The sequence below is a fragment of the Microtus ochrogaster genome, chromosome 7, assembly GCF_000317375.1.
Source record: "Microtus ochrogaster isolate Prairie Vole_2 chromosome 7, MicOch1.0, whole genome shotgun sequence".
In the NCBI taxonomy this organism is placed as follows: Eukaryota; Metazoa; Chordata; class Mammalia; order Rodentia; family Cricetidae; genus Microtus; species Microtus ochrogaster.
This window is the reverse complement of record NC_022014.1, coordinates 24,328,747-24,342,259: the sequence shown is the minus strand read 5'-3', so window position 1 is coordinate 24,342,259 and position 13,513 is coordinate 24,328,747. Positions and strand designations below refer to the sequence as shown.

At 54.7% G+C, this 13,513-nt stretch overlaps 1 protein-coding gene across 2 annotated transcripts in view; it reads left to right on the top strand.

Moving 5' to 3' along the window:
* Window positions 1-4,944: 4,944 nt before the first annotated feature.
* The window catches only part of Mnt (MAX network transcriptional repressor), a 12,941-nt gene continuing 4,372 nt past the window's right edge, over window positions 4,945-13,513 (top strand). The window contains exons 1-4 of one of the 2 annotated variants that reach the window (XM_005349566.3): window positions 4,946-5,460; window positions 10,223-10,808; window positions 11,236-11,277; window positions 11,429-11,540. In XM_005349566.3, coding sequence (XP_005349623.1) covers window positions 5,388-5,460; window positions 10,223-10,808; window positions 11,236-11,277; window positions 11,429-11,540 — 813 coding nt within the window. In that variant the 5' untranslated portion in view covers window positions 4,946-5,387. Of the gene's footprint in view, window positions 5,461-10,222; window positions 10,809-11,235; window positions 11,278-11,428; window positions 11,541-13,513 lie in introns of both variants that reach the window. The other variant, XM_026780409.1, reaches the window with a different exon arrangement.

Genomic DNA, 13,513 nt, shown 5'->3' with positions numbered 1-13,513 from the left:
CTGTCCTGGAACTAGCTCTGTAGACCAGGCTGGTCTCGAACTCACAGAGATCCGCCTGCCTCTGCCTCCCGATTGCTGGGATTAAAGGCATGCGCCACCACCGCCCGACCTTTGTATTTGTTTTATTTGCTTTTGTGAGTAGAAAACTCCTTTGCTCTGGAGTGGAAAATGTTTGCCTATTTTTCATAAAAGCTTTTTTATTTTCTGTTTTCATACAGCTCTTAGCAATTTATAGGTATCCATTTTACAGCTGTGCTTACCAATGGTGCAGTTATTACAGATTGACTTCAGCATTGGCCAATAAAGCTGAGATCACCAATGGAGACAGGGCAGGGCAGACTAGGGGATAGAGATTGATACTACATTCTCTGACCCTTAGCCCACCTTAACCTGGAAGTAGAAACTCAAGATAGCTGTGGCCACAAGCTCTGAAGAGTGGAGACTGGATCCCACAGCAGCCTCTTGGGTAGCAGCTGGACGGTAGACCTTTCCCAGGCACTGACTGCATCCAGTTCTCTCATCTCCCAGCTCATCTCTGCCCCACGGGATCCGGCTGGCTCTTGACTCACATTGCACGACTCCGCCTCTCTTTACTCATAACTCTGCCCCGGCCCACTCCTTTGACCTGAATTAATTGACTCCTAGGAAGCCACAGCCTTTTTCCTTCAAAGAAATGGCTGAAGTCCTCGTGCTTCTATCCCTGTCCAGTGGACCAGCTTCTTCAGTGCTGTGTTCACAGCTAGGGTGGGTACCCGCCTGGAGAAAAGGCTGCCCTTTTCCCGTCACCTTCTTAGTCCTGGTTAGAGGTTCCCTCAAGGCATTCTCACTCATGGACTAAACCTGTGTTTGGAGCAGCACTAAGCAGAGTTAATGATTATCTGTTTTTAACAATAGTGTGTGCGCGCACGTGTGCTTCTTCCCCTGTTCACTTCCGGGAGACTTGCAGGGACTCTGGACCCCATATAGATTTGATTGGCACAGAGAAGAAGATCAGGCCACCTCTCCACTTGACAGCTTGGTGACCTTTGCTGACACCTTTTCTTGGTATCTTAGACCCTGTAATCACAACTCATCAGCTGTGACATCCAATGAGGGGAAATACAGGCAGAAGGGAGAACTCAGTAGTACCTGCTTAATGGGTGCTGGAGAAGTGGGGAGAAGTACTGATTCCTGGGGAACCCACTTCATTGATGACTGGTCAGGTGGCCTTGTAGGGTATATCTGTCACAGTAATTTGGAATTATCCTAATGGCTTTGTTAAGACTTGAGTTCAAGAGACAGGCAGATACTGAACTTGAGGCCAGCCTGGTCTAGAGTGAGTTCTAGGACTACACAGAGAAACTCTGTCTTGGAAAAAACAAAAGCTTGGGTTCAGTGTAGCCCAGCCCTAAATGCCCTTGATTTTTTTGATGTTGCTTTGATTTGTTTTGGGTAGAGAGTCATTCTGTAGTTCCAGTGGGCTTTGAAATTGGGAAGCTATCCTTCTGTTTGAGCCCAAGCACTGAGGGTGTGTGAGCCACCATGCCTGAGTGCTTGTTTTGTTTTGAGACAGGGTTTCTCCGAGTAGCCCTGGCCGTCCTGGAATTCCCTTTGTAGACCAGGCTGGCCTCAAACTCACAGAGATCTGCCTGCCTCTGCCTCCTAAGTGCTGGATTAAAGGAGTGTGCCACCACTACCGCCTGGCAACTGGTTTCTTTTTTATGTTTTGGAGCAATTAAGATTTGGGGGCCTAACTTAATATTTCATAGTCCTTAGGTGTCTGGTGTCGCTGTGTTTTCTCATGCTATATCCAGTATGGAAGAGAGAGAAATGAACCTTGCCTGGTGTGAATGTAGTAGTCAGTGCCACCTTCTCACTCCCTTCTCCCCTTTGCTTACCAAAGATTGCCTGGCCTTACCTATAAAGATACTTAGCCAGTTGTCTGGCACATGCTTGTTAAATGAATAGCTGTCTGATGTCGCTCTATCTTATGTATAACTGTTTCCCTCTGGTCTTGTTTTAATTATGGCTGTTGAAGTTACCTAAAACCATTAGTGAAAGATGCCAGGTCAAGGTTGGGGTATCTCCTGGGACCCAGTGTGAGTGAGTAGCTGTGCGTTTACCTCCATACTCCTTTTTCTCACATCACATAGTTTGGAAGTGGTCAGGGAAGTGATTTCACGTAGCACTTGCAGTTGTGAATGTATGACTGTCGGGGTCAGTGGTGAGAGGGTAGAAAGTCAGCCAGTATACACGGGGAAGGAGGGTGCACTCTGGGATGTGAATGAGATATTGAGGTGCACAAGACAAAAGGAAGAAGTTGGAAATCTTCATGAGAAAGTGCACAGTGCTGGAAGATCCTGTTGCCCTTCTGACCCAGACAACTCAGCACCTAGAAGCCATAACAGGACTTGAATATGTATTAGGAGATGGCTGGCTTTGGCATCACTTTCCAAACCTGCTAAGCTTTTGCTGAAACATCAAAAAGACTTTTTCACTTGAGTGAATGTGCTTGCCAACTTATACCCTGCCTCCACCCATTGGAACAGGAAACTGAAACGTGTTAAAACAGCCCTCCCATTCATTTCTGTCTACTTCTATGCCTCCCACTTCCACTGTCCACTCCTGTACTTCCAGAAACATTAGTTGATGAGAAATTCTGTTGGTCATCTTTAGGCTCTTAAAGGCAACAGGCCCAGCAGAAGCCTTTCTAAAACCTTGCTTATGCCCAACATCTCCTTGCTGCTGTCCCCATGTGACCCAAATAAACATGAACATGTGAAGCCTATAAGGCTGTTTGTTTTAAATAGCAAGCATCTCCACTAAGCTCTGGAGACTGTCACAGAACTGGTCCCTTAGCACTGGGCTTTGACCTGTAGACTCCATGGTTGTATAAGTGCATGGGCCACTTGAGGATGACAGGCCAAGCAGCAGTCTGAGTGAAGGCTATGGTGCTGACTCTATGCAAAAATGGTAGTACCATCTTAGGCCTTCCATGTCCTGCATCTGTATCATCTGTTGTATTATGTGTAGGTCCAGCCCAGCCACGCCCCAAAGCAGGTAGCTGACACGGGAAAGAGAATTGGGTTAAAGCTAGCACCACTCTTAGGAAAAGGCTACTCTCCCTCGGACTGGGCTGTCATGGTTTATTCCAACCTCATAAAGTCAGTGACACCAGATATTTTGTGTAAGGGCGATTTTGTGCTCAGCTACACATCCTACAAGTCAATATATCAACATCAAAGCTCCTTTCAACTGTGCAGGGATAACACCTGAATGGGAAGAAAGAGAAGCTTCACTCAATCTGTGCCTCTGACACTTTTTGCAGCCCTTGAAGTAGGTACATACACTTGAGGGTGTGGTGTGCATGGGTTTGGATTGTCACGGTGGGCTGCCTCTAAGGTCTCAAAGGTTTGCTTTCTGGTGTTGTGCAATGGATCCCAGAGATCTCAAGGACTGGTATGTCTCCACTCTGCCTACACTGGTTAACAAAAGAATTTGAGACATTAGCAGGTAACGGTCTATCCCTAGTACTGGGACAACAAAATCTGCTCCATGGGACCCCTAATCATCCGGCGCTTTTCAATGTTAATGGAGCTTGACTTCCACCAAAAAAAGCCAAACACTATGGTGGGCTTTAGGTATAGAACATTTCTGTGCTCCTAATCAATAATATATAATTGTTCATACCCCTCTCTGCACATTTTATTTTTTGATAGTCCTTCATTTTTTGCGGAGCGTGGGGTACAGGACTAGATGGTGAGAGAAGTCTGACCTCAGACCTGACTTCCAAGAGTTTGTTGCTCATGGCACAAGGAGCAGTTGGGACTGCCCCTTTTCTTGGGCCTCAGTTTCCTTATTTGTAAAGTGCAAGGATTTGGGCAAGCTGACGTCAAAGATATTTCTGATTGTACCCAGGAACGGCCCTAAGACTTGGAGCCAGGATAAGGGCTGGCTAGCGAGCTTTGAAGAGAGCGCGATTCCAACCCTAGGCAGCGACCCCGCCCCGCGCCCAGCGGGCAGCCCGGGTTGCGCACAGCTTCCGCCCTCCACGTTGTTGTTCCTGGTTTAGGCTACGCCTCCTTGGCCTGGGCTGTGGACGCTTCGCCTTTGACCACTGCTGTCCTGGCATTACAACGAAGGGTGTCCTTTGGAATCGCACATTTTCTGTCTCCGCCCACATCAGACACGAGTGGACAAAGAATTTAGGGAAAGGGAAGGAATAGTTGATTTTGAATTGGAGGATGATGTAAAAAGAAGGGGATGGGCCTGAGCAGGACTGCGGAATTCCCCTTTAGGTGTCTCACCCTACGTTCACCCGGTGGCCTTATCCGCACCCGCTGAAAAGACCCTGCAGACACTGGCCCTTTAAACAGAAGGCTGGCGGCGCGGGGTGTCCATGTGGAGCTGCTCCATGCCGTGTTGTCCTGCCCGCCCATTGGCGGGCGGCCTGGTGATGTAGCCTAATAGGATGCGAACGCACTGCGGGGGGAGGAACAGAGACAAAATCCGGAATGGGATCAGCTCTCCGGTCCCTCAGTCAGTACTCTAGCTGCTGGCTGCTGTCAGCTCCGCCCAGGGGCGGATCCCGGGGGAATTGCGACAGACCGGACGGCGGCGAGTTTTAGGTCGTATCTACGTGGGCCGTAGAGACCTAAGGGTCAGATCGTAGGTTTCCCTGACTTGTACTACAGCTGTCTCAGATAACCGAAGCCTTGGGTTTTCCGTTCTTCCTCTCAGCAAGACAGATCTCGCTGTGAATGCCCCGAGCACACAACCCCCGTTTAACTTGTGGCTGGCCGCGGAGCAGGGAGGGGCAAGGCGGGAAAGCGGAAACAGCGCGGAAGCCTGGTTCCACCTTCTCGCCCCCACCCAAGCCACGTGTGCGCGCGCGGTGGGCGGGGCTATCCCTGGCGCGACCCCGCCCTCAGTGAGACGCCGCGGCCTTACGGGCGGGGGCTCCGGTCCGGGCTTTGGCTGCGGCCCCGGTGTAGTAGCGGGGGCGGCGGCCGGGGGCAGCGCGGCTCCTTCCCTTGTTGTGTGTGTCGGTGCCTCCTCGCCATCTTGTTGCAAAGCCCTTTCTTGTCGGCGGGACTCCGGGGGCTGTGGGGCGGGAGGCATCGGAAGGGAGGAAGAGGAAGAAGGAAGGAAGAAGGCAGTAACGCCTTTTTTTTATTTTTTGCATCAAAATTGTTTTAATTTGCAAATTCTTATTTTGCAAGTATTTTGGGAGACATTGATTTTCCTCCCCGTGCTCCCCCGTTCTTTCCTGAGGAGTGCGCTGCGCCGCCCAGCCCTGTCGCCCCTCGGAGGTGATCCCTCCCTCCTGCCGGCCCGCCAGCCTGACCTGTGCTTGGCTCACGGGCCGCAACCTCGGCCCCGGCGCGCCCCCGGCTGCTCTCGGCGCGATGAGCATAGAGACGCTACTGGAGGCGGCCCGCTTCCTGGAATGGCAAGCGCAGCAACAACAGAGAGCACGTGGTGAGCGGCCCGGCTGGGCCCCTGGGGCACTGGGCAAAAGGGGAGGCCAGTGACCCCGATCCCCAAACCCACTGGAAATAGCAGGCAGGTCCCTCTACGGGCGACCTAAAAAACCGGGCAGAGCACGGGCTCCCCACAAGAGCTGCTGTCCTGGAGGAGTGATGCGAGCAGTGAAAATAATTAATGGATTCATTAACATGCAAAGAGGGACCCAGGTTCTGCGGGTGCCACTCTAGATGCCTGGCACCCCCCCGATACACCTTCAGTGGGGGGCTCCTTAGGCGGGCGGCGCCCTAGGTACCATTGAGGATGTGTGAACCGGGGGGTGGGGAGAGGGATGTTGATGTGTGGGGGTGGCAGACCCGCGTGTGCGTGCGTGTGTGCACCAAGATATGTGATGGGAGCCGGGGGAGAGCGGATGAACGGACCTGTACACGGGTGTTTGTACAGCACACGAGGGGGCGTGTGCGTAACTGGGTGGGGGTGGGGAATACTCTACGCGGAACAGCTCTCTGGATTCCCTGGCCCCGGCAGGAGGGTGCGGGGAGCGCTCCCGGCAGATCTACGCGCTGCTTCGGGCGGAGGCGGCCTTTGCAGAATGAAATGACATCGCGTGTCTTATGATCTTGGCCAGCCCCGCCTGACCCCGCCTCCCAGAGCTGGGCTGGGTCGCACGTCTTGGTTTGGCCGAAAGCTGCGCTGATTGGGTGCATGTGAGTGTCCTGCGGGTCGCTGGGGGCAGTCCGAAGGCCCCCCTGCCTTGCCCTGCTTTAGCCGGTGTGGAATGTGGCGTGTCTGCGCGTTTCAAACCCGCTCCTGGCTGGAATGTTGCGTGTGCCTGCGTCCCAAGCCCGTTGGTTACACGAAGTGGTGACGTAGGCAGGCCCCGCCCACTACCACGTGCACGGGGGACACTCCCGCTGGGGACAGTGCAGCCGGGCCCCTCCTTGCTGCCTCGCGGTTGCCCGGGGGCGGGGCCTGGGCGGGGTTGGCGAGGGCCCGTGAGTCGGGTTGGGCTCGGGCTCCGGTTGCTGGCCACCTCCCAGGGAGAGCCTTTGCCCTGGGTAGGAGGAGCTACGTTCACCTTGGCTCTGGCCTGATCCTCCTGTTTTTGATCCTGTAGTGAGGGAAACCCTCAGAATCTCAGGGTGACATCTCCAACTAACATCTCGTTGACCCACTAATGATGTCCCTAGGCCTTTCTTCTGGCAACATCCTGGCCACATTGGAATAAGTCAGCGTGAGAAGGGCAAACTTTGCGCGCCCTCAAAGAGGATAGAGGAGGGCTTATGATCCCCACCCCTTTTAGCGGTGGTCCCTCGCTTTCAGAGTGCTGCTGAAATAGAGGCTGAGTGGAAAAGACCTTAGCTTTCTAGATGCTTGCGAGGGCCTCAGTCCTAAAATGATAGGTGTGCAGTTTCCAGGGATTCCCGGTACCCCCACCCCCAGAACCCTTCAGTCGACAGTGTTGTGGTAGAGAGGGTTCTTCGCCCTCCTTTCCTTTCTTTCTTCCTATTGTTGCTTCAGTGATGAGTCATGCAGGAGGTAGTAGTGTGTGTGTGTGTGTTGTGTGCTCGCGCGCAAAGGCGCGCGCACGCCTGCAGCTTGTTCCGCGCGGTAGGGCGGGAGGAGTGATAGCCGGCAAGGGGTGGAGGAGCTGCAGGTCTGTGGGCCTAGTCAGACCGACCAGCCTCTCAAGGTCAGGAGTCGGTGGAGACGTGCAAGACCCCAATGCTTAGATTTTTGCAGAACAGATGGTCTGGGGTATACACCCTCGTGCGCCTCCCTCTTGTTTTGGGCCCAGAGCAGGGTCAAGCAATGGACAGTGCTGGCGGTTAACCAGAATGACAAGTGTGTGGTTTCAGCGGCGGATGTGGGGAGGAGGAGAACGAGTCACCCGCAGTGACCATCAACACAGTGCAGTTCAGGAGCACCAATTATATCCCCATTGTATACCAGGCAGTCTGCTAGAGGTGAACAGGATTGACCCTACTGTTGCCTCTAGGGAACTCTTATTTCACATCCATCTTCATAGGCGTATAGAGTAAGGGAGAAGACCTCTACTGCTATGGGATCACACCTGTTCAGTCAGGCCCAGAGCTGGCCAGGAAGATGGAGGGAGCTGGTGGATACAGCTCTGTCCAGGAACCTAGGAAAGGCCCCTTTCCCTCCAAGTATCGAGCTCTGGGGAGAAACCGGGTTTAGCTCTCAGGCCCCAGCTGCTTGGTGTTGGATCACAGAGTCTTAGACCGTGGGTGGGTGCTGGGAAACCCAATCTACCCCAAGAACACAAGTACGAAGGCTTCCACAGGTTGAGGACCCCCCCCCACACACACACACACAGCTGACACCAACCTGCTGACCAGAACAGCACACACTCTGAGGGATTCACTTCAGATAACCAACTCTGCACAGGGATGCTCTATCCTTTCCCTTGACAAGGTCAAGCCTGGCCTAGACCAGTTTGCTCATGTGACAAAACTGAGGCTGTGCTGCGCACATGAGTGGCTGTGAGAGAGAAGAGGAAAGGGCAAGGATGGCTCGGTGCCCAGCGGAGGACTTAGCTGCTCTCTGCCAGTCTTGATTGGAGGGAGCTGGCTGGTGTCTGGGTGGAAGCTGGAGAAGGTGTGAGTGTGTGAGAGTGTGTGTGTGTGTGTGTGTGAGAGAGAGAGAGAGAGAGAGAGAGAGAGAGAGATACACCTGTGGTACAGAGCATTCTTTAATACGTCCTAAACACAGATTGTCCATATAGGAGACCCCAGGATGGCTAGTGTGCTCTGCCCTCCTGTGCACTGGGGAGGGGACCCTGTGGGTAGGAAGTGAGGCAGAGCTAGGGGCAGGAGCAGGAAGCTCTGGACTGGTGCGGCTGGTCATGGCACAGCCTCTGCTGTCTGGTTAGGGCTGACAGTGCTGGGTGTGGTAGAGCCTCATTCAGTGAGTCCTTCCTGTATCTGGGAAGCATGCCTTCATGGTGGCAGGAAGGGAGGGGAGCTTTAAAATTCGGGCTCAGCTTCTAGTCCAGTACCTGGCCTTGGGCTCCTCACCTATGGTGATTTAAAATTCTTGTTCCCAGGCCAGTGAGAGACTGCCAGAAAGCACTGTCAGAGAAAGCCTAACTGAGCTTGGTCCCAGGAACCCATGGTGGGTGAAGAGAAACGACCCTAGAATGTGTGTACCCTCGCTAACACAAAATAGGGATTCAAAGGAGCTGTATTAGGCCCTGAGCTGGAAGTGTGTGGACAGAGATTGTTCTGAGCCCAGCTGGAGAATGGCTCTGAAGTTGGAACTCCATAGACTTCTTTGCTACTGGGGTTTGTGGGAAGCTGCAATAACCTAAGTCAGTGCTGACAGACGCCTGGGTGAGCTAGGCCTCTTTGGAGCAAGCCTGCCCTCCCTTCCTGAAGGGCAGGAGGGATGGGAAGAGGCCAACCCATGGCAGCCCTCTACTCTGGCTGCTGGGAAACAGTTTATGATTCCTTCCAAACACTTCCTACTTCCTCAGCTCCTTCCTTGCCTTGTGGGGCTGAGGTGGGCCTGCTCCTCTCACTGTTCCATGCCCAGAAGACCATGGGGTCTTTGCGCTGTGAAGACCTGAGGGGAGACTATGCCCCTCCTAGCCCCAGCCCCACATCCCGTGATCCTGTTTGGGGGTTGTGTCCGTCCTCTGTTGTCAACATGAACACCACAAGCAGAAGGGCCTGGGCTCCTTCCTTTACCTGGAAGATGTTAGGGAACCTGATGGTGGGGTCTGAGAGAAGGCCGGTTCCTGGATAAGGGCCCAGTCCCGTTTTTGATTAGCTCTGAGTAGGTCTCACCTGCTGGGCTTTTAGTAGAGCTGCTGAAGGATGTGATTGTATTTAAAGATTGCCTGAGTGTGGTGGCCCCGCTCCACCTCTGTGCCTTTACTTCTCTGCCTCCGCCCTTTCTAAGCTCCGCTGTTCCTACTGTAACTAGTGTTGTACAAGGGACACAGCCAGGACTGAGAGAAATGGGTCCTTACCTGTTGGAAGAAGGGACAGCTGTGTTTATTGTTCTCTGAGGAAAAGTTGGGGCCTTGGACTTAGCCTGGGAGTAAGAAGTTCCAGCCCATTTTCTCATGAAGTAAATGTGATGTATTTGCCCTGTGACCTGGGGCTCTTGGGAGGAGGCTGGGGTGTGGATGTCAGAGGATACCTCGTAAGCTCCCAGTGACACAGGGCCTCTGGCCAGGTGTCAGGCTTGCCATGTAACCCAGCAAATCATGTCTCTGCTCATTTTTTTGTGAAACTGCCTGCTCTCTAACAGGTGTCTGGTAAATTCTGTGGCAGGTCTCTCCCTTCTCCTGAGGCGGTCAGGCCTATTGCCAGCTCAGACTTCATCAATCCCTGTGTACACCTTGGCCTTATGTCCTTCTGGATACTCCTGATGGTTACCTGTCTAGTTCTTGCAACTCCAGGTTGCTGGGCCTGCAACATCCCACCCCTCACTGCACCTGCTCACCTTCTCATGAGCCCCTGACTTCCCCTAGCCTGGTGCCCCTATTCCTTTTTTTGCCCCACTCCCTGCCCCAGAATGTGAAGTTCCCAGTGGCAGGGGCCAGGCTTGTGATTTGTCTGTTCAGTGGTGCCTTGGGTGGACGTGCTTGGTTGGCTGTGTCTGGTGTCTCAGGCAGGGCAGGATGTCACTGAACCCTGACTGGAACAAAGTTAGGGGTGGACGGCAGGTTAAATAGGGGCCCAGCATACTGGGCTGTGCTAAGGCCCTGTGTGTTCTCTCTGCATAGAGGAGCAGGAGCGCCTTCGCCTGGAGCGGGAAAGGGAGAGAGAACAGGAGCAGAAGAGGGCAAGTACCTTGGCCAGGTTGGCCCATGCCCTGCCTGTGGAGGAACCCCGCATCGAGGCTCCACCGCTACCCTTGTCGCCACCGGCACCACCACCCGCACCACCACCACCTCTTGCCACCCCAACTCCACTGACTGTCATTCCTATTCCTGTAGTGACCAACTCCCCACAGTCTCTGCCCCCGCCTCCACCTCTACCCCCAGCAGCCCAGCCTCTACCCCTGGCTCCTCGACAGCCAGCCCTGGTCAGCACCCCTGGACTCAGCATTAAGGAGCCAATCCCCCTGCCCACCAGACCACAGGTGCCCACCCCTGCTCCCCTACTGCCTGATGCGAAGACCACAGTTGCCCCCACTGGCAGCCCCAAGCCTTTGCAGCCCCTCCCTACGCCCATCCTGACCATTGCACCACACCCTGGAGTCCAGCCTCAGCTGGCTCCCCAGCAACCACCCCCACCCACGCTTGGGACCCTGAAATTGGCACCAGCTGAAGAAGCCAAATCCAGTGAACAAAAGAAGAGGCCTGGGGGGTGAGTGGGGCGCGGCAGAGGGGCAGGGAGGATGGGAGTGCAAGAGAAGGTACCCTAGCCAGCTAGCTCTTCTGGGAATGCCCTGTGCCACTTAGAAACACCTCTCCTAATAAAGCACTACCGTGCTGATTGTGGGTCTTAGCTTTCTGTTGTCAGACCCACAGCAACACTGGAGATTACAGCAGGCATTTCCAAGCCTTTGCAGAAAGTAGATTCTAGAACCCTCCAGGATCCCTTTTTAGTTGGACCAGTGGGATGGGAAGTTTCAGGGGTCATGGTTTATGCGCATCCAATGGGTGGATGGGCCCAACGCTTCCAATTTATAATGCTGGGGACAAAAAAAAACCTACGACACCTGGTCATTGGTGGTATGGGTGGCGTGGGTCCGGAAAGCCAGACCTGAGCCTCCTGTCTGTCTGGGTTTCAGGATCGGAACCAGAGAAGTCCACAACAAATTGGAGAAAAACAGGTGTGTGTGCACACTTGGGAGTGTGACTCTGGGCCCGCCCCTCCCGGACTCATCCACCCTTGGTCCCTCCAGAGCTTCTGTTGTGTTTGTCTCTGCCTCCTGCTGCTGTGCCCTGTGGCGCTGGCTGACTAGTGTTCACCCCTTTCCCCAGGAGGGCACATCTGAAGGAATGTTTTGAGACCCTGAAGCGCAACATCCCCAACGTAGATGACAAGAAGACTTCAAATCTGAGCGTGCTGCGGACGGCGCTGCGGTACATCCAGGTATGTGGGAGGGAGGCCCGGCTGGGCGACGCCGTGACGGCCACAGCGCCAGTTTCCTCCTGCTGCCGGCAGGCTCCCCCGCCCGCCTCCACGCGGGCGCTAAGCACATGGCCTGGCTGACGTCAGCGGGGCTCCCAGCCCGGGAGGGGGCGGGCAGGAGGGCGCCTGCGCAAGAGGGCGGCGGCGGCACTGCACTTTTCGGCCTTCCCCTCCCCCACGTCCGCTCAGCCCGCGGGTAACAAGGGCACGAAGCGGGCTCAGCACCTCCCTACCTGCAGTACCCGGGCAAGACTCGGACTCGGGCCAAGGGCAGTCACTATTGGGGGAAATGAATCGGGAGGGACGTGGTGTCTGCGTTCACCTGGCAGCGCGCAGGGTTACGGTCGGGGTGGGGCACTGAGGCAGCTTGGGTGAGGAAGCGGGGCCACTGAGCCTTAACTATTTCCTGCCCGCGACTGCGGGGAAGGGGTCCCTGCTGGTGGTGTCTCCACACTGGCGGTCCTCTGCAGCAGTGCGAGGTTGCTGTCGCCCTGGAAACCGCGCAGGGCTCCGCGTGCCCGGGAGGCAGTGAGGGGGATGGGCGCGACCAGGCTGGGAGGCGCGGGAGACCAAACCGTTGGGGGAATGGGAGGGACCTAGCGCTCCCGGCTGCGCGCGCGCGGGGGCAGGGCGAGCTCCGGGGTTTCCGTCCACCCACTCGGGATGCTCGCGGGAGCGAGGCTGCATCACAGCTTCCGTGGGAGGGGTGTCCGTACCCCAGCAGGGCTTTGGTAGCTGGGTCACAAGCCGGAGGTAACCGGACCTGGTGTTTGAGACCCCTGGCAGCTCCTCTGAGGCGCGCGCCTTTCCGCCCGCCTCCCGGAGCTTCCCGGCAGCTGGGGGCGGGGCCTGCCGCCAGCGGTGACGCAGCGGACAGGTCCGCGTGGGTGCGCGCGTGCCCCGGAGGGGCGGGGCCTCGCTTGCGGGCCAAGGGGCCCGGGAGGCTGTGCAATGTCCTGTAGCTAATTTCCGCGATAATTTTGCTGGCTTAAGGCTTGGGTGTAATTCACTTGCCTTTACCAAAGCAGTCCCTTAGCACATCTCTGCCTGCCGTTATGCCGTGACATTTTCTTTGAGTTTCAGTTTCCTAATTTGTTGATGCTGAGTAGAAAAAAATAGTACCATAGAGATGGTAGAAGAATTGAAATTTATGCAAAAATTTTGCAGTCTCTAGACATTAATAGGAATTGTGACTGCGAAGTAGGAGAAGTAGGAGCAAGGCAAGTACCTTTTTATAGATGTGTGCTTGGGAAAGGGAGCTTTGCATAATGTGTGGATTTGAAAATAGCTGCAGTAGAAGCAACAGAAGGAAGCTCCCTGGGATCAGGCCTAAACTGACAAGGAAGTGGGCGGGGCCCCAGGCTGTTCTTGAGAATGCTTGCTTGATGCTGGTCACAGAAGCAGAAACAGAAGTCACAAGATTCTGGAAACCCAGCTGGGTGGTGGTTGGCCGGTGGAATAGGCCTTTAATCCCAGCACTTGAGAGGCAGAGGCAGGTGAATGCCTGTGAGTTTGGCACCAGCCTGGTCTGCAAAGTGAATTCCAGGTCAGCTAGAGCTGTTACAGAGAGAGAGATCCTGTCTCGAAAAATTAAAAAAAAAAAAAAAAAGCCCCCAAACCAAAAAGATTCTGGAAACCCCGTGGGGCACCCGTTCATTTATTTGAATGGTTTTGGTTATGCCCTGGGTTTGCTTCTGAGAACCAGAGACCAAAGAAGGGGTGGATTTTAGCCTGTCATTATTTGCCCTTGGAGTGAGCAGGTCCAGAATGTGCACGTGTCAGGGACTGCGCCTTGACAGGTGTGGGATCAGGTTTGAGGCAGGCGTTAGGAAAGTGTTGGGGGCCGGGTGGTGGTGGCGCACGCCTTTAATCCCAGCACTCGGGAGGCAGAGGCAGGTGGATCTCTGTGAGTTCGAGACCAGCCTGGTCTACAA